Here is a 25,724-nt window from a genome sequence, read left to right as displayed (position 1 = left end):
ATAAAGAAACTTAATTGCATTGGCTTCTGAAATCATTATACAACATATCCAGAAGCTATAAAAAGAATGGCTGTCTGACCTAGATTAAAAACGATGAAACGAGTAAGTTAGTTAGTTTAGTTTGATAATTAAAAAGAATATTATTTATTCCATTAAAATTTGCAAAAACCAGGAAATATAAAGAAATCGACTTAATTGCATTGGCTTCTAAGCGACTGAACTGTTTTTCGCGATTAAAAGGGTGCGCAGGTTTCGTGTGGAATTAATGCGGTCCCTTTTATTAACGGCGAACGACAGTTTCCCCGAAGTTCGTTCCATAAAAGGTTAATTACTTGGGAGATTAGGACGCTCGCCGGACAATAAGGCGAGTAGGTTAAACAAGCGGGCTGATCGATTTAGCCTTTACCGCTTGGACCGTCGGGCGTTCAAAGTATAAGAGCATTCATAAATATTTGCGTTAAGCGTCTCGCTTAATTCAAATTTTCCGCCGGGAAAGAAACGTTGCGTTCATTTAATATAGCTTGTGTACAAAAGTTTAATCTCCCGCTGGTGGTACGCGTATAACACTGTGCTTAAAGAATTAAAACCGCTGTATCCGTTTGTTCAGGAACTGACGTAAATTCAGCGAAGTCGACGAATCACCATCGCACGGGTTCTATTTATACGATTATGGATTCACTCCTCGGCCGAATGCACGTTTCATGACTCTTCGACGGATTTTCATCGCGACATAGCTCCGACCGAGCAATAAGTACAGTTTATGGTGATTCCCCGATCATCGACAGGGAAGAGTTCAAGACGTTTCGATTTCATCGATCGAGGGACGTTAAGATCGCGAGCGAACCAGCGGCGATGGACTCCAGCGGTGACGATAGAGGGAACCAATCCGGCTGTAAATTGACTCCTTTGATTAGTCTGGAGAAGAAGGAGAGCTCGGTGAACCCGTACAATCGGGTAGACTCAGCGAAAATGAACGCGAAATGGCCAGTTCCGGACACGGATGACAATGAGATCAGCGCTGTTAACAGCCTGCCGCGACTCGACTGCGGTGCATTCTCGAAATCGTACATGGACACGTGTTCCTGCTGCCCTCGGGAGACCTTCGATAACAGCCAGCAACGCGATGCGAGTGGAATCGTCGGCTATAGGAACGTCGTCGCGAAGGACGACGATTGTTGCAAAGCTCATTGGGAGAGGAAAGATTGCTACGAGACGATTAAAGCGAGAGTGAACAGGGCTGTCAAGGTAGAAATCTTTAAAGAAAATGAACAACCTGGTACTCACATTGACCGAAATAAGACGATCGAATCGTACGAAGGGAATGTATCTCGATAATTCCCGACGTCCGACGGAGAGGCATTTAAGAAAACGTATTTCCGGTTTCCAGAGACACAAAATATTTCTGATTCGCGGCGAGTTACCGAAATTGAAGGAAGCACTAGAGGAAAGAGGTTGGGTGCAGAAATACGAAGCCACGAAAACAAGAACGCTGCGTTACGGTTAGTTTCCTTGGCCCTCTTGATTAAATTTTTTTCCCCTCGCCTCGCATTTTCCTCTCTTTCTTTAATTAAACATTAACCGCGTAAATGCCGGGAGAACGTCTAAATAAAACCGAGCGTTCCGGCCGCTGTGAACTTTCGCAATATTGTAAAAACTCCGGTGGATGCTTTAGGTAGCGTGGCCAGCTTGGAGGCAAGATCATTGGGCGATCTGACCCTACCGGATGGAACGTTAAACGAGAAAGCGGTGATTTTCGCTTTATTACGTCACAAATCGCCAGACTTTATATGGGACTGTCGAAACGACTTTGTCGACTGGCACCGTGGCCTCGGTAGCAATACTCTACTGAACAGATATCAAAAGCCTTCCGTTTACACATCCAAGGTTAACACCCGTTTAAGCCCTTTAAACAGAGAACGAGAATAGGGAATTCGCGATTCGTTCCGCGTTCACCTTCGATTCGTTCGCGAGCCGAACGAGCCGGGTTCGGTAAGAGGTTGATAATGTATTTGCGATCACGACAAATGCAGTTAGGAATGGCTCGTGTACTGGACGAAGCGCACTGGTTCCACGAGAGAGACGTGTCGAGCGTGCTGTTCCCACGAAGTTACAACCTCACCGGAGAGCCGAAAGCTTTTCTCGAGGATTTTCGACTGACCGCTGCCGCTGGCCTGTTGAAGTGGTTCGTACAAAGAATGCGAGATGACCGGGACACCGTCGACCCCGGGCAACGTACCATTCCAATGAGTCGACTGGAATGCGCTATAAAGCGTTGCGAGGAATTCATTGCTTGCGCGAACCACCGAAACATAGATGAAGACTTTGTCGCCGAGCTTTCCGAAGAAGAATGGAATTCCTTTTTAGACGATTACACCGCCGCCGTTCACGAAGGCGGCGGAATCGAGTACACGTCCGAGAAAGCTCGACAACATTTACAGGTACACTTGCGACGCATTCGTTTCTTCTCTGTAATCGAGCATCTATCATAGAATTCCGTCTCTCTCTCTCTCTCTCTTGTCTATCTTTGTATCGTATACTTTGAGATACACGTTTCTCGGTTACGATGTCGCGTTTATTACGTTGGTCTCCGGTGGGGTTTTTCCTCAGAAGTGTTACGAGACAGCGAAATCGACACTCTCGAAACTGAAGGAAGTCGATCCGCAATACGAGCTGAACGGAATGAGGAACATGTGGATTTTAAAGCCTAGCGAGCTCTGTTGCGGCACAGGAATAAGCATATCGCATAACTTGAAGGATATATTCCGGAAGGTAAGGAGCAGACCGAGGGATTACTTCATCGTCCAGAAGTACATCGGTACGTATCCCCGAATTCGAACGTGGTTCCTCGCGGATCCGTTCTTTCCATTCGGCTTGAACGCTGGGCGTCACCTTCCTCCTCAGAACGTCCGCTATTGATTCACGACACGAAGTTCGATATAAGGCAGTGGTACTTGGTCACCAACACGTTCCCATTGACAATATGGTTGTTCAAGTAAGTCTCCCCGCGACGGGACAAGTAGAGTAGACTTTAACGATGCACGCTAACCGGCGGAAAAGCGCGAAGACGAGTGCACTCGTAAAGCGATTCCACGGAATCAATTCGCGACGCGGAAGAGGACGCCGTCGAATTTTCCTCGAAAGTATTTCCCCGCAGCGGGGATTCGGCTGGATTCCATCAAAGAATTTTCCTGATCCTCCTCCATCCTTTTTTATCCTCTTCCATCAGGGAAGGACTACTCCGGTTCAGCTCGAAGCCCTACACTTTCTCAACTTATCACGAAGCGATTCATATCTGCAATACCGCCATTCAGGAGAAGTACGACGAGGAGAGGCGGAGGAGGAGGAGGCGCGGGTATTCGGAGGAAGTCGTAAAATCGGTTCGCGATCAAGGATGGGACTGCGAGAAGCTGAACGAATATTTAAAGTAATCTCGCCCGACCGGTCTACTCGTTCCACGGAGAAGTTTCGGTTATCCGTTCGTTACACTCGATAGCCCGTAGGGATGGATCTCGAGATTGATAGGTCCGTCGCGCAAATATGCTCAGGAACCGTGTACTTCGTTGTCGGTCCAAGTCCGCTGCCCCCCTCCGCCGTGTACATCCGACGTCGGTCGCGCCCACCCGTTCTTCCCCATTTTAAATCGGGGCCAATGTAATCCTTCGCGACACACCGCGCGATCCTAACCGAGCATCGTTTTTCACGATCGGCACCGAAACGCCCGTTGCGTTCGACAGGCAAATTGGACTCGACGGTGAACCGTACTACGAGAGGATCTACCCGAGGATCTCGGAAGCTATAGTTCTAACGATGCTGGCCTCCCAGGAGCACATGGACAGAAGACGCTGCAGCTTCGAGCTGTACGGAGCCGATTTCGTCGTGATGGAGGATCTTTCCGTCTGGCTGATCGAGATCAACACGAACCCACGGATGCACCCGCCCAGCTCGAGAATTACCAAGCGACTCTACTCCAGTGTCCTCCATAGCTTGGTTAAAGGTTGGTAAACTACGGTCCGCGGGGAATCGCAAACAGAAGCAAGTTATCAGGAGCCGCGGCTGCGGGTGAAAGTTTCGGTGAATGGAAATCGGAGCGGACAACGAGTACCATGACCCGCGATGTTTCCTTCGGAATATTCGAACGAGCTTTTGAAATCGGCCGGTATCGACTGCCGTGGCCCGCCGGTCTCTGATTAAACAACTTTCCCGGTGGGGAATACGAATCGAGCTGCGGGCCAGCCTTCGACTCTTTCGGCACATTCGCGACGCTCCCACGGAAATACCCTTAATTTTCTCTGATCGGATCTAGGTCGAACGGGAAGCCTTCGAGCTTTCTTCTCGTTGGTACACGCTGGGACGTTACTTTCATGACCGGTGCGTCCGTACGTCTTCCTCGTCTCTCATTCTTCATTTCTCCTATCGAATAATGACTACGGCATTAGCGGTTAGAGAGGTGATATTATTAGGTCGTCTCGTAAGTTCTTGTCGTGGTGTGTTAATGTATTAATATTTCTCGTGTTACATTTTGTAATCGCAGGCGATGCAATTTTGAACTGTTTCAGTTTAGTGGGTGGAGAGTATTCGAGACAGGTGGTAAAGTTACAACAATTTTATATTTAAAATGAAACAATTTCATGTTAAGTATCATTTTATCAAATAGAAAAGAATGAGCGGTACAAACTTATGGGAACGAACTTATGGTTCTTGTCGTGGTGTGTTAATATATTCCTCGTGTTACATTTTGTAATCACAGGCGATGCAATTTTGAACTGTTTCAGTTTAGTCGGTGGAAGGTATTCGAGACAGGTCGTAAAGTTACAACAATTTTATATTTAAAATGACACAATTTCATGTTAAGTATCATAGGGCGGTGCAAACTTATGGGACGACCTAATATATCGCTAATAAGAGTAAAGTATTCTACTATTGTTCTTATCTCACCGATAGAAAGGAGCGCGGCAGCTGCATCGCTATATTAACGAATACGAATAATTAATTATTTTTATAACGAATCATAGCACGATGTGACTCTCACTCATGAGAATAAAAGGAACGATTGAAATGTTATTGTTTATAGGGCCCAAATTTTGAAAGCCCATACAAACTTTTGGAAATGCAATGTGAAATAATCAAAAAATTTAAGTAAATAGTTCAAATATGACTCAAAGTCACATCGTGGTCCGATTAGGGTGAAAATAAAGATGAACAAGGATCTGAAGCTCATAACAATGGGTTCACGATGGGATAAGTAAAGGAACCGACTAAATAAGAGTTACTCAGATCCTTTCCAATTCTGTTACAGTGGTAATGGACGTACCCGTGAACGCGATGGCTGACACCGGTGGTTTCAATCTTGTCTACAAGCAAAGTATACCCGACTTCCGACCTTATCTCGGTCCCTGTCTCTTCGTGTTCGGCAAATCGATAACGCTGCAGGAGAGTCCGCGAAAGCGAGAAAAGAAAAAGGGAAAGTTGAACAATTGTTGGCCGAAATTGCAGCAGCAGCAGCAGCAGCAGCAGACACAGCAACAGACACAGCAACATCATCGAGCATGGACCGCTCCACCCATCATTCCGCGCTTGAGAGAGCCACAAATAGTTGACTTGATCGACTACTTGAACACCGTTCGCTGCACCGCGGCCAATTGATACGAACGGGGGCAAACGCTCGCGCGTTCGCGCACGGCTGCGCCCTACCCTCGTTACACGCAGCCAATCGTTGCCGGTCGCTAATTGGTAAACTTTAAAATGTCGAATCGGATGGGACACGGTCGATCGAGTTCCGCGAGCAGATCGTCGGCCACCGTTTCCCGCGGAGACTGGTCTGAACGGACGTGAAAGCTTGAACTTCATCCCGAGCAATTAAAAACATAACTAACATTTTTGTCACCGCGAGTAGCTAATAGAGCTCTTAACAAAGGGACACGGAATTCTGTTCTACCTCGAGGTTCTTCGAGTTCGGGAACGTTGCTCGTACTTTACTGGTTCTTGTTGGCCGGCGTTGCGAGAACGTACCTTTCCCGGAAAAGTCAGTTGCACCGCGGTGTAATTAATGGCCGCAAGATAGACGAAGCAATTAACGTTGTCATTAGGCGGTGCCGTCGCTGCGTCGACGTTTCTTTCGGCAACTTCCTGCGGGAAATACTGGCTGAATGTGCTCGCGGTGGTCGATCGAGGGAATCCAGTTTCACGCGTGGAGTTTCGAAACGAAAGAAACTTCCGCTTGCGGGGTACGAACGAAAATAAAAAGAATGTGGGAAAGAGAGGGGAAGAAAGTGAAAGAGAGAGAAAAAGAGGGTTGTTCGAAAGAGGGCGATGCAACTTGTGGCGTGCAAAGAACAAGTCGAAAGATAAAGACAATCGTTTTATTGATATGTACATACAATAAATTTATTTACAAATAATACAATAAATTTAGACGTCGTAAGTTATTCGTTCTTGATGATATATCTTAACAAAATACTACGCTCTTACCGATTATTGTGCCGTGCTGATATTCGAAAACTGTTTTGGTCACGGAAATTCAATGTAAATGTAGGTAATATTCTGTTTTACCCTGCACAAATATTTATCGAAAGAACGCAAACGATCGGTAGGCGACGCGATCCTTTCGGATCTCGATGCAATATCGTGTCGGGTAAGTATGTGTTCCTTCTTCTTCTTCTTCTTCTTCTTCTTCTTCTTCGCTCGTTCCGCCAGTTCCGCCCGAGGGCTGCGCTCTTTTCCTCTTATATAAATAGTACGTTAACTATTACTAAAATTATAAAACCGATCGACCATGCCCTGACGTACGACGAACTTCCGTCCCCGTGATGCATCGCTGCCGGATGTTCCTCTGTAACATAAATCGTTCACCTCGTAATCGCGCGGGATACCGCCGGCCGAAAGGGATCGGCTCGTCCGCGCAGCGAGGTTCGCGTCTCCGTTCGTTTTCGGACAATCAAGAGAAAGAACGGGCAAACAGACGTTAGCGAGCGGATCGGTTAGAACGATGACGGTGATAAATTACCGGCGCGCACCGACGTGTCGCATCGATCTGCATTCGCGTCAACTAAGGCTGTACTGGTCATTCTACCGAGCAATTAACGCTTGAAGTTGATAAACAACGTACCGGAAACTTGGCTCAACTCATTTCGAATTATCGTTGAATGCACGTGTCCGTTTTCAGTGCGCGATAAGGTCTTCCGCCGGATGTATACCGATCTTCGTCCTCTAAACGTTCCCCGCGGTCATTTCTCTTTTATATTTCTCCGTAAGGATGCGAGCGATACCGTCAAACGTTCACACCGCGTTCGATCGTTAACACACTGCGTACTGGTAACGAGAAATCTCGTTTTTACACGGAGACTCTTAGCTGCATAACTTTGCTAATTACCACAGCATTCAAAGAAACATTAAATTTGATTAGAACTAGTCGTCCGTTTGAAATACATTACACAACAATATGATATCTGAGTTTTTTTTATAGATAGTGATATAAGTGGATCTCACTGAAAATCTGCACAATTCAATTTCCCGATAATTAGCCGGTGCGCGATGTGTTAAGTTACACGAACGTTTCGCTCGACCGATGGTGCTTCGTTACTGAAAATGATAAACCGTGCGAAACTCGTGGCTTTCAAGGGACCGGTGCGCGCAGAAACGCTCGAACTGGCGTCGACTCGAATCGATGTTAACCCTTTGAACTCTGTAGGCTCCAATATTGCACCGGTTATAATATTAGATATTTCAATGAATCTTAAAGGAACTACCCTAAAATTATTAGATTCACCGCACATCCAAATTTTGTACTGAGAAGGGAAATAAAAGATCGAAGAAATGTTATAGTATTTTTCATTTTCGTCAGGGATACTATAAAAATTAGTCACAGTTGCTGATAGATTACAAGACAACCTAGAGTGCCAAGGGTTAAACCGTCCCGGCGCGCGTTTCTCTCGTTCCATAGGAGAACGTTCGCGATTTATTCGGGAATTAAAAGAGCGAAACGACGGAACGAAGAAACGACGCGTGCGGGTTCCTTTCAAATATTTCACGACCATGGACTGACCGTTAACAACGTGTACTTTGATGCTGCTGGGATTCGCGTTGCTTGGCTCGCAGGTGTAGATCCCGGAGTCGCTCGGCACGGCTTTCTGGATCATTAACCGGCTCGTCGTTTCGGGCCCTTTCTCCGTCACCAAGCTGATACCGCCGCGCGGCGAGTCGAAATTAATTATCTGGACGAACAGATAAAATTGCCTTTACACAGCCGCGTTTACCAGGCTGCGGCCGGAGCGGCCGGTAACGCGACTCATTACACGGAAAAAAAAAGATCCGAATGTTCCGACGATAAACCGAGTCGACGCGAGTTACAAAATTCTCCAGGCCGCTCCAGCGTGTTTCCTCGACACCGGCCGCTCCTCGCGAGGAACCCGGTACATAATCGACGATACCTTCCAAAAAGTAAGAACCACAGACATTAAGGGGAACAGACTCGAAATGGGTTCAATTTATTTCCCGGATTACGTCTGAATTGCTTTCGCGCTCCTCGAAAGAATTGCATTTACCTGTCGGTCACAAATTGTACCGGACTCGACGGGAAAACCTTCTAAACCGAGATGGAATTGGACTATCCGGTTTCCTAATTGGGAACGTACATTCGTCCACGCCGTGGGAACGGTATTTAATCAGCGCAAATGGAACGAGGTTTATGAGGAAAAGCGTGAGAAACGGAGAGGAAAATCAAGTGGAAAGAATTTTAAAAGCTTCGCGAGAAACGATGAAACTTACGAGTCCGGTCGAAAGATTCCGCTGTCCCGTCATTATCGAGGAATTTCAGTCTGATACTCGACCGTGAGTCGTCCGACGCGAGAGATGTTTTCGAAAACGGCGAACGTCCGCGTATTTTCGAAAACGCGAACGGCACGTTGAATTCAGGCGTACGGTTAGAAAGAAGCGATATTGGATCCACGGGTACGACGTAGTCTACGGATCGCAATCATTTCCTCAAAGGTGCCGCGGCTGCATTTTCATATTCCCGTGGAGGCCGCGCTTCCGCGCTGGATTCTCGCGGTGGCATGTAATATCGTTGCTCCGTGCGAAGACAGACGGTGTTTTGGTTCACGGTTCGCGAGAAGAATGGTAAAAAGATACACACCGCAGTGTATTTACACGCGCCGCGTTTTCCTCGACGTGTTCCCTTTGAACGGCCACAAAGGACCCAGCGAGAACGTTAAATGAACGCAGAATGCTCCCGCCGCGCCATCTTAACGGCTGCAGACTCGCGCGTCGCCGCGTTGCGCGGCCTCTCCGTTCGAATCCTATGAAAAATCGCTTTCCGATCCTGGTTTATCATCGCTCGGGAATGTCTCGCGGGACGCGGGTATATTCACCTCCGTGTTGTGACTCCACGTCATCGAGGGCGGCGGTTCTGGAGCGTACTTCACCACGCAGGTCAGGTTAATGGTGCTACCTTTGTTGACGAACAGATCGGGAGCTCCGACGATAATGGTAACTGGCTCTGAAAAATCGAATTTCAAGTATTTATTGAACTTCGGACGCGAACGGTCCGCGGCGGCTAGTGGTGCTGGTCGGTGACATTCAAGGCGACGCGTTTATTTCCATTCCAACGGGTCTCCATTGAGAATCGTTGGCCAGCGGTGGACGCGGCGGTGTGCTTGAAAATTATTTAAACGTTTCGATTCGTGTCGATTAAACGAAATTCGTTCAACGCGGAAGATATCAGTTTTCGATTTGCAGCTTCCATTAATACCCTTAATACGTTTGCATCATAAGCGCATATAGGCGCGCCGCCGTTGTGTAATTTGTATATCATAAAAGAGGGGAATGTATAGGTTGCTATATAGGTTCTTACTTTTTCATACGTTGCGAACCATTCTTATTTCGATGCAATGGAAACATTTGTGAGGACCAATTTTCCACTTTTTCGTATGATGCAAACGAGTTAACGGATGAAGCTGAATTATATATCAATTATCTGAACAATAGAAAAATATGAAACTACATGATGATCTTTTGCTATTCGAGTAATTGACACTAGGTTTACGGAACGCGTCAATTTAACGGAGATTGAACTTCATAAACATTATTTGGCAAACGTTTCAATCGGTTTTCGTTGATCCATTTACGCAAATATGAATCCTGATTGTCTATTTCTACATCTACAATTTCCAAAATCTACATGAACGAATATCAACTTCCCCAGGAACAATAGAATAAACTGTACAATAAACGCCCGTAAACCTAGTGTTATATCATTCGTTCACGACTTGGTCTTCTAAATATGAGAATCTCGTCGAAACGTTGATATTCGCCCGTGAAAGGTTAATCAGTCAACGTTCAACTGTTCCGGGTTCAAGTGATTAAAGAATAATTGGTGGAAACTTATTGTCGAGATGTTTGTTCGCAACACGAAGATCGATCGTACGATGCGATCAGGATGAAGGTACATTGTGGACAAAACGGTATGCACAGGTCCGCGTGAAATATTGTATAAATGGCCGACATTTTTATCGCACAGCGACAAATGGAAACAAGCGTTGGGTAACGTTTTCAGGTCAAACCAGTGCGATAAGATCCTCTCATTTAATAGTGCGCCCCGGTTAAAGTATCAGAGCAGTCATTAACGGTACACCTGCGAGGATATACGAGCTCGTGAACGGCCTGATTTCACCTGGTTTCAATACCCGCATGAAAATCTTTGTATGGATTTCATACGTATCCTCGATTGACCCCTTTCACGCGGCATCGCTACACACGTCTCCGCATCAATCTTGAACTGAATTTCAAACGCATCGATCGCGGACACGCTCGTAGACGTGTTCCACCCGTATCCCTTTTTTTCCCCCTACCCGGCGACCGCCGAAATTCGTTTCGCATTCGCGCCATCTTCGCTCCTGACCCCTTCGAACGCGATTCCCCGCGAATAACCCGCTTTTCCCGGGACACTCGGCGCATCTCGGGAATGCCGGGAATTCAAGAAATTTCCGTAGATCCGAAATGCGCAGTTCGAATCGTATGAAATCGCGTTTTAGTTTAACAAGGCGTCGTTATCCGATATTAACGGTCCCGACGTAGTAACCGGAACGTGTCGGAATCGGTAAAATAATTGACCCACATAACGTTCGGTTCATTAAATCGGCGCCGATATCGGTGTTAAATGAACACGCGTGCACACCGCGCGCCGCTGCTTGTATTTATGATGCCTCCGAGACACGTGTCAACTTTCGACGCGAATAACAATCCCGATTCCGACCGAGCGAATCCTCGGGCGCGATGCATCGCGGAATTTTCAGTCGCTGTCGACGACTGGCTGATTATCGTTGGATCGATCCCCGTTTGAAAGGAATAATTCGATGAACGGTAATGAAACGGGGAAGTACGATGAAAGTATTTAGACAGGCTCGACGTGAAACGATACCCGGCGCACGGAATTTCTCGTCTCGTATGTATATATATATAACGTTTCACTCACCAACTATCGTTAGATAAACAGGATGGCCGATAGGCGGTGTCGTTGATATTTGGCACTCATAAATCCCGGAATCCTTGCAGTGAGGATATCGTATCTTCAGCGTCCACTCTTCGGTGTGTGGGTAGTGCACAGCTTCGAAGCGTTGGTCGCTCGTGTACGTGTAACGACCGACCGTTAGTAAGTGTATGTCCCGGTGTCTTACCCAGGAAACCTGTAGCAAAATACGAATATTGGTCCAAAGTTTTTCTTAAAGTGTTCTTCTTCTTCTTCTTCTTCTTCCTCGTCTTCTGCTTTCCCTCTGTCTCCTTTTCCTTGTTTTTCACAGTCTTCTTCTCGGATCGCTTTATGCCTCGTTCCGTTTCACTTAAACCGGCGAACGTCCCTCCTCGTTTTTCTGCATCGAATCCATGTTAGAACGGAATGATTTTCCAGTTCACGGCGGCGAAACGATAGCTCCGGTTGCAAGGAAACAAATCGAAAGAAGCTTCGAATTTTATGAGCTAGAACGACGCCGCGCGTTATCTAGAATCACTCGTAAATCTTATTATCGCATTATGGAGTCGCATAAACGTCGGTCGGATAGGTTCATAGTATCATCCGACGACCGATTTAATAGAAATAATTATCCGGGGACAAAGCCCCGACGCGCCGCGACGGGTTCGCGCATCGATTCCGGCCGGCGATTATCAATCAAAGCGAAAAATCATCGCGAAGCGTGTTATTTCAGCTCTCTTTTATTCGCGGGTTTCGAGTGCACGGGGGAAAGTAGGTCGGACCCGTTGGTCCCGGCAATTTTTGCGGTTACTCGATCGAGCAAATGCCTCTCGATGGAATCGATGAAAAACTTGATACGCGAATCTTGACGCGCGCCCACGCGTGTCGCGTTCATTCCGGGGCAAATCGGCCGACTTCCGCGGATATTTAAATCGCGACAATCTACCGGCGATATCGATGAATCGTGAACGCAGTTCTGCGCCGTGTATTCTCCTCGAGTTACATTTACATCCGATTGACCCCGATTGTCGCCCGAAGAACGACCAGAGACTCGGACAAATCGTACGACGTTACGTATCCGTGTGTTCGCAGCCGTAAAGTGGTATTCACTGAAATTTATCGTTTCTCCGAAAACCCATCGTCTACTGGTATGTCGAAAGCCATTTTCGAAAGAGAAGACGCGAAACGACGAACAAGAGAACGCGTTATTTAATTCCTTAACCGCGAGCGCGTACACTAATTTCTCGCAACGCTAATAGTATCGCACGCGAGAAAAGTGTGACTCCGTCGTGATATTCCGCTGGCTCGGCCGCGGATTTAGCGAATGCGACGAGCCAACGAGTTCCAGAGATGGCATCGTCGGTGCGTTGTATCATCGGCATTAGTCTCGGTATTGTTCGGTGAAATCCAACCGAAATCTATGCAGTCCCCGCGATCGCGAGCGCCGTTTCCCAGTGTTCCACGGTGCACCGCGACTCGCGAGGGTGGCGCATTTTACTCGCGGGTGAAAGGACCCGAGCCACTGCGACGAGCCAAGTGTCTACGAATGGCGCTGTCGAGCGAGTATTCGCGGTTTTCCCGTTTTCCGAATTGAATCGCGCTGTCCGCGCTGCTACGGTCTCCCTTTATCGTCTTTTCGTCTCCTTGAAATTGTCGTGCCATTAAACCGAACATTCATTTACGAGCGCGATCCGAAGCTGCGCGAACTTGGACGGACGAACAGGACAGTAGCTCGCGCGAACTTGGATTCGGGAAGCGGAGGACACCGTTGTTTATTCGATAAGCACATTAACGTTACGCAATCCCGCGCGACGTTAACGATATTCCGAGGACATCAGACGACGTAACACGAAGATAAAGACCGTTACGTGTCCCATTATGGGCAACCTTGTAATAATTAGTCGAGTACAAAGTCAGTCGGATGCGCGGCGACGTGATCTAACCATTTCTACGTTGTTTGCATGGAGAACACTCGAAGTTCGTTCGTTCGTTCGTTCGTTCGTTCGCCGACTTCCGCTCCCATTGATGCTCGTCGGGATTACAAGCTCTCTCCGTGAAAGCACGTAGGAGGAGAAATGGGATCGAAAGAAGACGGAGGGCAGATGTCGAGAAAATAAGGACTCGCCGATCTTTGTCCGGATAAAAGAGTGCCGGTTGCGTGTGAGTCTATCCGTACGCGGCCGTACATGCTGGCATTTTCCTGCCCTACGGAGATACGCGCGGAACAGTGTAATGATGTCGAACGCTTTGTTCCTAGCTATTGCAGGTTGGCTGTAGCTTGAAAAATGGGAGTCCTTTCGAGCTTTTTACGTAGCACGCGAATACAGAAAATAGAAAAAGAAAAACAACGGAAGCGCATTAGAAAAAGAGGAAGAGGGGGAGGGAGAGAGAGAGAGAGAGAGAGAGAGAGAGAGAGAGAGAGAGAGAGAGAGAGAGAGAGAGAGAGAGAGAGAGAAGAGAGAGAGAGAGAGAGAGAGAGAGAGAGAGAGAGAGAGAGAGGGAGAGAGAGAGAGAGAGAGAGAGAGAGAGAGAGAGAGAGAGAGAGAGAGAGAGAGAGAGAGAGAGAGAGAGAGAGAGAGAGAGAGAGAGAGAGAGAGAGAGAGAGAGAGAGAGAGAGAGAGAGAGAGAGAGAGAGGAGAGAGAGAGAGAGAGAGAGAGAGAGAGAGAGAGAGAGAGAGAGAGAGAGAGAGAGAGAGAGAGAGGAGAGAGAGGAGAGAGAGAGAGAGAGAGAGAGAGAGAGAGAGAGAGAGAGAGAAGAGAGAGAGAGAGAGAGAGAGAGAGAGAGAGAGAGAGAGAGAGAGAGAGAGAGAGAGAGAGAGAGAGAGAGAGAGAGAGAGAGAGAGAGAGAGAGGGAGGGAGGGCGAAAAGAGGAGAGAGCGACAACTGCCGGAAGGTATCCGAAAAGTTTCGCGAAAAATCGGGGATTCGAAGTTGGCCAAATTGATTTCAGGAATTCGCGGGAAACGAGCGAGCGACGATGAAATACTTTTAGTACGCGTTCGAAACCTTGGCTTTCACGGTATTCAACCCGAGAAAATTGCGATTGCTCCCATTGAGAAGCTTTAAGCCGAAGTGAAACTACCGTTGATTAGCTCGCAGTCTTTATACGCCTACTAATGAGACCGCTATTATCGTTGACGGTGTATCGACGGCGTGTTGTCGGCTGCTCCGACGGAACACGCCTCGACTATGCGCCCGTCGCCTTTGTAAGCGGCCGACCGACTGTTCCACCTTCCAACGATCGTTTATAAATGCGAGACCGCGCGTCCAAACAGATCAACCTTTGAATTCGTATTTACATGCCGACGGTAATCTAGAATCAAACTTCCCGGGGTGAACCGAAATGGTCTCGTAATTCGAAATAACGAAGAAATCCGGGTTGCCCGGTTAACTAACCGGATCGTTTGCCTTCGAGAACATTATCCGCCATTCAGAAATTCTATCTTCCTTGGAGGATCCTATTTGTCGAACTTTATCGAGCACTCCTTTGAGAGATTCGATCAATCCGCAGAACAAACGAACTCGAGCTCGCTCGAGAGGGGACGACCGCGAATAAGCTGCCGTGCCAGGAGAAAAATAATTTCGAATGGGACCCTTTCTCTTCGATCTTTCAGGGAAAAATGAAAAACTTCATTCGCCGTTCATTCATTTAACGGGCTCCCGGTTGAATCGGGATCCCGAAGGGTCGCGATCTACGAGATCCGCGGTTGGTTGTTCGATAGCAGGGGAAATCCATTGAAACTCACCGTTCGATTTCCGAGGTTTTTCACTTTGCAGATTAGATTCACTTCTTTCCCCACCAATCCGGTAAAGTTTGATTGCATGGAGGTGTCGAAATGAGGTCCCGTTCCAGGGGTCGGCCACTCCTCCAGAAAGTCGGTTCGAAAATTTCTTAAACATGATGCTATACCACCTGGAAAACAACGAACGATTAATCGTCATTCTCTTGGAATCTCGTGGAATTATTTTCACCGTACAAGTTCGCCGGCAAAAGTATCAAGCTGCCGGAGTTTGCTTATTTCCACTTTCGTGTCATATGGTTCGTAAAAGTTAATCGACGCGACCGGCGAACTAGCTAAAAGGCGTTTATACTTTTAAAAATCGGGCGACGTGAAAATTCCACGATTATCTGCATTTATTAGGCACGCCATCTAGATTTAATCTCGCCGACACGCAACTGCCGAGACAAAAATAGAGAAAATTGCGAAGGCGGGCGGCGGAGAGGGGGGCGAGGAATTAAATAATCTCGAGCTAACTGGCTGCTATTCGGTTAAGCGATCTCCCGAGAGCTTACGTAAAGTCGGTACGCCATGGGACGCGGAACGCTTTGAAAAGCTAGAAACTTTCAGAAGAATTAAAATACGTTGACTCGCGGACTCGTCGTCGACGTTAGGAGAATGTCCAATTTCCTTGTCGACGTCTTCGTATGCTTCCGCCGTCGCATCGCTGCGCGCGTCAATGTTTCTACTACCGTTCCCCATCGTTGAAAGACGCGAGCGAGTAAACGCTAACACATTTGCACTATCGCCAGTTAAGTCTCCATTCGCGCTCCGCGATTCGAGAAAAATCTGTTCGCCGCTTCTCGTTTACTTTGGTTTCGTTCCGCTTTCGCGATGAAACGTCCTTTCATCAACTGCAATTTTCCACTTGAGCGTACCGTAACTGAGTCAAATCGACAGCGCGTCGCGTATAGAATACAGAATGCGTTCGTAACGAATATGAACCGCTCTCGATCGTCGTTTTTTTTTTTTATTACGTTCCACGATGGCCCATTATTGGTCGAAAGATGCGTAACGCGTTCGAACGTGCGTCACTGGTACGTTAGGGCGCAGATACCGGATCGCCGGTTCCGTGATTTAGTAACGGTGGAAGTGTTCCAACGGTCGATCGATTCGTTCGGACGAAATGCCGGGAGGGACGGGGGAAAAACAGCGAGAAACGGGAGAAACAACAGAGAAGGAAGGAGGGAAAACGGATTTGCAATTAGCAATACGTTGACGTTTGAAACACGGCTGGCACGGAGGAAAGTGTGAAGCGTATATAAGTTAAAAATTAAAGGTGTACAACCGGTGTATCCGTGGTGCCGGTGGAAATCGTCGACGGAAACGCGGCGTCAATGAAAAAACATTTCCGGTCAATTTTGCTGGCAGCGAAACACACAGAGCGATGGTCGAACGCGAGTTAAGAGGAGTCGGGGGCAGTTCCGCGGGAGTAACAGCGTGTAACCGGACCGACAGTTTGGGGACTATCGAGCTATTTTCCTCCTATTCTAGCGGAATAACATCCATAGAGTGCCATTGTTCACGAATGATCGACTCTCCTTCCTCTCCTCGCGCCGTTTGCCAGCCCCAAATTGCTATCCCCTTAAATTATACAACGAAAAACGCAAGCAATCGTTTTGAACGCATTTCACGATTCCGCCTCGGAGCGACGATCGTATTTTATCCGCGAGAATTTCGCGCGCAATTGTCGCCGGAAAAGCTGCCGCGGCGCGCCTCGATTCAATTGTACATTCGTAATTGTCGTATCGAAAATAGAATGGAACGGTGACGAAGAATAAAACCCTCTTTCGGTCCATAAAAAGAGCGGGAAATCGAATTTCCGGGATAATTGTATGCGTTCGATCGGCGGACCGCCGCAGATCGCGTTACTCTCGGTCTCTGCGAGGTTTTCGGGACAGCGGTACCTGAGGCGGCGCGACGCGGCAACGAGATCATTGGCCGAACGCGAGCTTAATCGATAGACACGGGACAACTGAAATTTAAATAAACCCAAGTGAGATTCGGCCAGGTGGCGCGCCCGTATCGTATCGGATCGGGTCGCATTGCCGATCGCGCTCGATCTCGAGGGCTCGGGCTCGCGCGAATCCACCGGGGATCCATTTGTTTTTCGGAGAAAGAACAGGCGCTGGCGGTGCGGTGTAATCGTGGATTCGATCGGCGGAATCCGATCAAAGGTTCGAAGCGGAAATCGAGAGGCGCGTCCAAATCCCGGGATCAGCGGGAGCGAAGTTGAAACGCGGACAAGAATGCCGGCGAGCTTTTCTTTGCGACTGCTCTCTAGAATCAGCCGTGTGTAGGAAGAACCACTATCGCAATGGAATATTCTCTTTCGTTAGTTTACCAGACCATGCACTCGTACGCTACACTTCGGAGCTTTCCCAGTCCAAGAGTGGTTAAGACGAGTTCACCCTAAGTAAGCACCAGGCCAAGATACACGTTTACTTTTGCACCGCAAACGTTGATTCCGTCGAAGATGCACTCCTCCCACCTTACCCCTTTCAAACCGCTGCTTCTTTTATACAAAATGATAACGAACAAAGTGTCGGTCGCAATTTCTCCGGAGAAAGCATAGAACGAAACGATCCCCGAATGTTTCAGCGGTTCGGTACGATAGGTTTCACGCGACAATACCTTCTTTCCCTCAGTTGTACGATTAGATCGAGATCATTTGTTCCCATTTACCCGAACAGTTTTAACCCTTTGCACTCGAAAGTCTTTCAATGAAAATGTTCAACATTTGACGAGATATAGGTCGTATTGTTTGAAACTAATTTAACGATAACATAGATAAATTAAGCAACAGAGGTGTTTTATTCAAATATTTCACGCAGCAATGCAAACTTTAATTTCAAATATTAAATATTCAACTTCAGTTTTGTCGTATCGAACCATGTGGTGAGAGTCGCCTCTAGAGTGTAAAGGGTTAATAACAGTAGGTACTCGGTATTCGAAAGGACGTAGCGGACCGTGAATCGGTAAAATGATCGAATTCCTTTCGCGAGACGCAACGCATGGCGGCGCGTTCTTTCGTAGTAATTAAAATCCAGCCTGTGAGCAGCGCAGCGTGCGGTAAAGGAATTCCCCGGCTGCGCTTCGGAACGTATGTTGCATTAGGGAAGAACCGTTTCCAGAGCGAACTCGTCCCCCGTGGGAACATTTAAGGATCTCCGGTGACGTTGGACTCTTAAACTTTCGAGCGGGCATACGAGAGTTAAGACGAGCCGGCTAAGAGCGCCGCGAGTAACCGCAACTGCTACGCCGCCGGTTCCACTTCGACGAGAGAATTAATTCTGTCCCCGAGACACTGCGGTTGAATTTTCCTCGCGACGTTGCTCGACTTTTCCCAAAACCCCCCCGGACTCGCCCTGCCGACGAAATTGCGCGGGCGTTGTCTGGGAAATATGTCTGGTTGTCATCCCGGCCGCCGGGTTTTCGCTCGGCTTTGCCTTGGTTTTCCTTCGCTTTTCTCTCGTCGGCCACCTGGTTCCTTGGCGAGCTTTATCCCGCGGTCTCTCGATCGCGAACGAGTTAAAAGTGGAAACACCGAGGGACGCGATAATCCGAGTACCCGCGTTTTCATGAATTAATTTCACGCTGGACTTACCGAGCACGGTCTTTCCCCTGCCGGCTCCCGCTTCCGGTGGGTTCCGCTGAACCGAAAATAGCGAACGGACATTAATCTGCCGCAGCGATGATACAAAACCTTTACACTCGGCGGATTTTTACACGATCGTTATCATCCACATCACCCACCTCTTTTGTCTCTCTTTTGTACCCTTGTCTGTCCTTCGATCGAGAACCCTTCCGCATTCCACGTAAACGACATTCGGCCAGATAGTCGTAAATACAACATTCCCTGCCTCGAGCCGCGCGGCGGTTCGTGCCGCCTTCGACGCGGCCGCACTTTTCCTCGGAAGTTACGTGGACTGAACAAATTTTCGTCACGAGATCGTTGAATACGTAATAACTGGTAGAGAGCCAGAGAAGTTCCCCGGGGAACAAGCTTCTTGGGAAACGGTGACGCGGATTTTCTCCTCGCCGCCACATAACACGTCACATCCCTGTCACCCTTGTCTTCCAACTTTCGAAGAACCTTTGGAGCCTGGTACGGCATACCGGATGACTCTGCGCTACCAGCTTTATAATTATTTCAACGACCGTCGGCTGACGCTTGTCCGTCACTGCTAACTATCGCAGGGCCGGCCTCCTCGGCAATGAAACCCGCTGGTTGGTTTGGTTGTTCACCGCAAAATCCTATTTCGTTCCATCCCGTTCCGCGCTTCTCGTTTCCATTATCCCTTCTATCCAGGAGCAACTTTCATCGGTTGTTTTGCTAACGTCATTTCCATCCGTTTCAACTTTTCCACGTCTTTGTCCGCCTCTGTTATTTGTTCCAGCGTTTCTTTCATCCCGCCCAAGAGATCCGTCGGAGTTACTATTAACCGTTCGAGCCTCTGAATAATTTGAATTTGCTCTTTTCCTTGAATTTCGTTTGTACAATAAAATTCAAGACGTTCCCTACTAGCGTCGCATATTTGTGACGATCGCAATCCTATATTTCACACGAGGAAAATGAAATTAATCCTATCGATACTATTATTTAAAGTTATAAGCAACGTGATTATATTTAGGAATTCAATGAACCGTTCCAAATTCATTTTTTCGATAGTTTGTTTAGATTTATTATCGAATAAAACGTTACAATTGAGAAGATCGTCACTGAAAAATACATCTGAATGTTGTCTCTCTTACGACGAAAGAAGACATTAGAATTAAAAAACTCCTCGTCCCCTCGATTAAGAACCGTTCAAGGCGCTCTCGGAAAGTATACGTCTCCCATTGCCACTCGCGAACGTCGCGTCGATGAGCGAGAATTCGACTCCCGTTTATGTCCGTACGATGCGGTTCGGCCGTTCAACTCGGACAAATTCCCCTGTTCGCGGTACTCGGCGAGTGCACGCATATCTGCGGTTCAACTCCGAGTACGAAACGAGGTGCGAGTCTGGTCGACGTTCTTGAAAACTTTCGCGCAGAGCGACGAGAGCGATTGGAAACTGATCGGAAGGATCGAGAGGATAAGGGAACCGTTTAACTTTTTCGTCCGAACGACGGCGGAGCCTGTGAATCGAGCAAATAACTCGTGAAGTTCGGTTGCCCGAATGGATATGAAAAAAGAGAGAAGACAGTAACTGCGTGCGCATACGGACGATAGCGTGCAGCGCAGTTTATTTCGGTAAATACAGATAAATTCGCTACGTAATTTTAGGGTCAACGCAGGGCGACGTTATCGTGTTTTATCGTTTCGCAACCTTCCTGGAAATTTACACACGCTTCGTCTTGTATTTGAAAACACTTGCCTCCCGTGGAGTTTACATCCAGTTTGCCTGGCCCGTTTTACCGACAGTCAGGACGTATATAAATCGAATTTCTTGTGCCCCGAAGGGAAACGCGTTCCGCGTATTCTCTGAAAGCCACTCGGATCTTCTTACGTCGCGACTCGGATGATATTTTTGCGTTACGCGCGGCAATAAAACTCTCTAACAACGTATTTTTGTTTCCGGCGAACGGCTCGCATTTTCTACATAACTGTTCGCTTCCTGGGCGTGCCTCGGAAAATATTTCATAAATGTCGACGCGGTGCCGTTTGAACCGTTCCTCGCACGGTTGGGCGTCAATTAATTGTCGTTGAGTTCGCGCCGAATATGAGAAACTGCACGCGTTGTCGCGAAAGATTCGAGTTGGATGTTTCATCTAACATGAAATCTTGGTTGGAAGAAACGTTGCTTAAATCAAACGCGCAGGCACCTCGTTGTCGGCGAGTAACGAAAAGCAAATGAACGGTTCAATTCTCTCGGTCGCTCGTACGGTTACCCGACAGCAGTTTTAAATTTTACCGAATTCGCTTTCTCAGGCTGCATTTGTCGTACGCGAGAAAATCGTTCGAGAATGGTTAAACTTATTTCCGAGTCCACGCAGGTACACGTTTCGTCGACGAACTTTCTTCCGACGGCTTTTTGCACTAGAGACAACGATCGACTTGCGAGAAGATTGTTTTCGTTAAGGCGTCGCTTTGATTCGGACGAATCTTGGAGCGGTTGAAACAGGTGGCGAAGCGCTGCGTCGGCGGCGGGACACGCCGGCGGCGGCGGCAATGGCGGCAGCGGCGGCGAGGTGCTGGAATTAGGTGCGCTGTTTCACGGCACAACGTCATAAACGCGAACACTACGTTCAACGGTCTCGATCGGCGTATAAACGGCTCGTAGTCTGGCTCGTATCGGCAATTCAGTGACCGCGACCCGGTCTATGGATGATCGATCAAAGTGAATTCGTCAGTTCAATATTCACTGTCCCCCGTAATCCGGCGGGATTAAACAAGACGAGCCGTGCACTTTGAATTGATACCGCTTTCAATGCGAATCACGAGCGCCAATTAAAATTTTTCACGTCGGCCAGTCGTCGAATCTGGGCGGAGGCTCATTTTCGAACGGGTCGAACGTTCTGCGAGTAATTCCCGAAATTCGCGGCGAAACGACGCGACGTCGGTTAATTTCGGAGAACCCCGAGCGCAAGGGTGCATCGGTGAAGATCGATTTCACGCGGTTTCACGTTGTCAACGCGGAAGAACTATCGCGAACGGCGAAAGGGAGCGGAAGAGGAGCGAAACGAGGAGAGGGGGAAAAGTGGCGAGTAATGCGATAGAGGAAAGAAGGCGCGAGACAGAGAATTGTGTAAAATCGTGTTTCCAGGGCGTGCTTTCCTTTCACAATCGTAACAATCATGGCGAGTTCCTCGGGAAAAAACTATTCTAACTTTTCACGGGGCAAGCTCTCCAGAGGGAAGAAGCGACAGCAGGTGGGCGAGGAAAAGGGAACGCGGCTAAAGACGGACGGCAAGTTATTTGTGCATTAAATCGTCGTGCCGGCGTCGACCCTCTGTTCCTGCTTCGCGCGGAACACACCGGACCCTCCTTCATAAGATTCCCCGGACAATCGTATAAAAGAATATTGCGAGAAATGTGAAGGATAAACGGAAGCATCATTGAAACAGTATACACCCACTTTCCCTAGCGTTTACGGGAAGTGTGTCGAGCGGAGATCTACGAGCATTCTCTCCCTCTTCCAATTGGAAAATAGCGGAGCTATGATGTTCTTTACAGCGAATAGCAAAGAGCTATCGCAACTCGAGCCCCTTAGTTGCGTCGTTTCCTTCGAGAGTATATCTTGCGCTTTCGCTGATAATAGAGCGACAAGTCTTCAAACGTTTCAAGTTGTTTCCTCTCATTCGCACCTACTAGAAACACAGCGACAACGGTGACAATCTTTACAAGATTAGTCGAGTCTCGTATACGCGGTTGTCGCCTCGAGGGGACTAGCGAGCAAATCCGGGGGTAGTTTTTCCTCTTTCTTTCGCTAGGGTGGAGTTCATCGAATTCAATCGAACCGAACGATACGCGGGCTCCACCCTGTTATACGCTAAGCTCGCCGGGGGCGGAATGTTGTGGCAAAGCATTGCTATTCACCGGAATGTCGCGAATAAAAGTATCGTAAACGTCGGATTAGCAATTCGAACGGGAAGAACGTTCGTCGAGGCTGTGCGACGATCAGTCACGACGACACGAAGAAAACCGTGATAAGTAACTGAGAGGAACTAATTCGAACCGCTCGCGAATTCTCCGGAGCGCGGAGAGCTGGTAGTTTATCGTTAGAAGCTGTGTGACCTTCGACTTACCAAAAGAAACGATAAAACAGACGAGTACGGGAAGAGAAGGAGACATCGCTTTTCCTCGGCGAGGCTCTTTCACATACTGATATACTATCTCACACGCATTTCGCGACGTTTTGCCGAATCGCGCCTCGAGTCCCGAGAGAAACTTGCTAGCGTCGTCTGGTGCTCGAACGACGTGGCATTTCACGCGACTCTCGTCGATCTCCGAATTCCGCGAGTTCCTTCTCGGGGTTCACGGTCGGGAGGTTTGTTTCGCGTGAACGTCACGACAACACTGTTTCACTGTTTGCATCGAGAAGGAGGGGAACAGCGAACCTCCGGCTGGCGCGTGCACTGCGTTTCCGATCGCACGGCTCCGCCAACTTCATTCGATTCCTCGTTTCCTCGTTCCCCCCGTGTCGTCCGGTGGCTGTGGATCGCAGGTGAAGTTTCTCGCGGGCAGGTGGCTTCCCGGCGGTCGCGGAAGAAAGCGCGACCTTACTCGGCGCTACGTTGTCGGGGATATTCGCTAATGAAAGCAATTAACGGCAGGAGTATTTCGTTGGCGTTGGCACGGCGTTATCCCGTGTTGGTCGAAGCGTTAGAGAAAGAGATCGGGGTGGAGAGAAACGGACACGAGGATGGACAGAAACGGGAGAGAAAGATAAAGAGGGAGAGAGAGAGACGGAAGGCGGACAGATAGAAGAAGGGGAGAGAGAAGGGGGGAAGAGAGATAGCGGGATATAGAGAAAAGGTGGTCGTGGACGCTATTATGCTTCTGGTCGCACTGACGACCGCAAAGTCGTTCGCGATGCATTAGGCGGGACTCGTTAAAGTAATTTCCTCAACGCTCTAGACGTTTCATCGATCATTCTTTCTCGCAGTTTCTCTGCGTGCATCCCGCCGAGTACCCCCTGCATTCTTCCGAGCTCCGTCTTTTCCGTTCCCGGTGCACGGCCTAATCGTCGCCGGAAACCATAATGCTTCGCAACGTCGACTCCGCCTGAACCGATCGGCCGTTCGATCGAGACCACTCGGCAAGCTTTCAATCGGCTTTAATAGTTTCCCGCATCGGTCACCGTATAATTATCCTGTCGGTCGTGTTCCGTTGCGACGCGGCCACGATTGCTTACGTTACGGCAGTGATTCACGGCGAGCAGGAGTCTCGCTGATCCACGGAAGCACACGGACACTGTACGACAGGATCGCTGTGATCCAACGACACCGTTCGTCTCTAACATCCCACGCGACTCGACCGCTTTCCTCCCCGTTGCACTGAAACGTTTCGACACTCGTTTCTCTATCATTTAACACGTCCCCATTACATGTTACGTCTCTCCGCAACACTGTCCACACTGTACCCGATGCGGCTGGCCGAAAGTGCACCGTAAAATTCAACGTTCCGCTCACCGAACGGAATGCTCGTTTCAAACATTATTCCCTTCGAGCGGAAGCGAGTCGCGAAGGTCCGCGCGCCGTCGGGATCGCGATCACGGCCGATAGGGCCTGTCTTCCTCTTGCCGTTCCGTAGCGGTGCCGTCGCATCCGGTCGCGGGGAACAGTCGCTTCTCCCGAAGCTGAGGAACGATATGCTCGATTGTATCGGGGCACGGAGTTCTCTCCGCGAACCGTTCGAAGGAAATCGCGGCGGAAAGTCGGCGTCAAGTTCGATCGCTCCTATCTCACCCAGTTTCATCCGCGCGCTTCTGCCAGTAGATTACGCGGACCTCTCGATCTTCCGACCAGAGATTCGATTCCTAACTCCTCTCACAGCGAACTCGAAGGTTCACCGGTAAGCACCGCCGTAAGTTGTGGCTTCGCGAATTGGTACAGCCTTCGGTCCCTCTTCGTCTTCCCCGAGGATCGATCGGGATTCTTAAGGACAACTTCCCGATTTCCACGGTCGATTCCCAGTCTCGCGAGTTGTCCGTGGTCCAGGCTCGAAATCCGTCAACGGACGGTCCAGATCGCAGCGGTAGAATACGGCCGACGTCGAAGACGGTTCGCGTTGGCCGTGTCAGTGGCAGGGCTGCGTCCGTGTCTCATCGATCGGTGGCGAACGGATCACAATTCACCGGTTACGTCACTGCAACGCATCTCCGTATCACGACGGTATCTATAACAGGGTCGCACGCGCGCACTTCACGATCCGTCCGCGATCATCGGATTCTATCGGGGTGACGGGCAAGGGAAACGAGCGGGGACACGCGGGAAACGATAGGATCGAGGGTGCGTCCGCGATCGCGCGGTCTGCCCATCGAAAATCAACGGCTCCGGGAGGAGTTGGCCGACGTCGCGGAGCGTGTCGGTCCTTGGACGTTGCCACGAAACGCGCGCGACGGCGGAAGGTCGCGGCTCTTTCGAAACGACGATGCTCCCGCGTCAAGGATAGCCGAGGGACTACATTGCGCGAGCGCCGCTCGGGTTTCGAGCACGCAGCCGCCCCGTGCAGCCTCTCCGAACTCCGCTCCCAGAGACCGCTATACAACCCCCGTCCGTGTCTCCTCTCTCCTTCTCACCGATCGCGGGTGTACGTTCGCGCGCGTGCGCGCTTACCTGTATCCCGCGTGTCTATACCTTGCTTATATGTATATCAGCCCGGTCACCTACCGTCGCCCACCCGCAACCCCTTTCTCATTCTTCTTCCCTTCGCTCCTTCTCCTTCGCATCCCTCTCTTATTCTCCGTCTTCACCTTTCCTCAGGTGCATCGCTCCTGCTCCTCCGTCGGCGTGTATTCAACCTTGCTTTCCTTCGTCTTTGTATCCTCCTTTCGCCT

The 25,724-nt window shown here is 49.0% G+C and overlaps 2 protein-coding genes across 3 annotated transcripts; one reads left to right on the top strand and one right to left on the bottom strand.

Annotated features, from left to right (window-relative positions):
- Positions 1–705: 705 nt before the first annotated feature.
- LOC116429753 (tubulin glycylase 3A) lies at positions 706–6,352 on the top strand (the record flags this gene model as incomplete). The annotated part of the gene is made up of 9 exons (XM_031983038.2): positions 706–1,245; positions 1,388–1,499; positions 1,673–1,884; positions 2,031–2,438; positions 2,608–2,815; positions 2,902–2,992; positions 3,227–3,424; positions 3,735–3,994; positions 5,297–6,352. Coding segments are annotated over 9 exons (2,376 nt in total), but the record flags the coding sequence as incomplete, so codon positions are not given.
- On the bottom strand, positions 6,346–25,396 carry LOC116429823 (zwei Ig domain protein zig-8). Of its 2 annotated transcripts, none has more exons than XM_031983177.2 (6): positions 22,972–25,396; positions 15,208–15,374; positions 11,468–11,678; positions 9,366–9,493; positions 8,042–8,210; positions 6,346–6,829 (listed from the first exon to the last, which is right to left on the bottom strand). In XM_031983177.2, the coding sequence occupies exons 1-6, from the start codon at positions 23,015–23,017 to the stop codon at positions 6,723–6,725; spliced, it is 828 nt and encodes a 275-aa protein (XP_031839037.1). In that variant the 5' UTR covers positions 23,018–25,396; the 3' UTR covers positions 6,346–6,722. The 2 variants fall into 2 exon arrangements, with proteins under 2 accessions (XP_031839037.1, XP_076227901.1); XM_076371786.1 differs by lacking the exon at positions 22,972–25,396 and adding an exon at positions 18,848–19,869.
- Positions 25,397–25,724: the final 328 nt, after the last annotated feature.

This window comes from Nomia melanderi, chromosome 10 (assembly GCF_051020985.1).
Source record: "Nomia melanderi isolate GNS246 chromosome 10, iyNomMela1, whole genome shotgun sequence".
Classification (NCBI taxonomy): Eukaryota; Metazoa; Arthropoda; class Insecta; order Hymenoptera; family Halictidae; genus Nomia; species Nomia melanderi.
The sequence above is the reverse complement of the archived record's forward strand: the minus strand, read 5'-3'. Positions and strand labels throughout refer to the sequence as shown.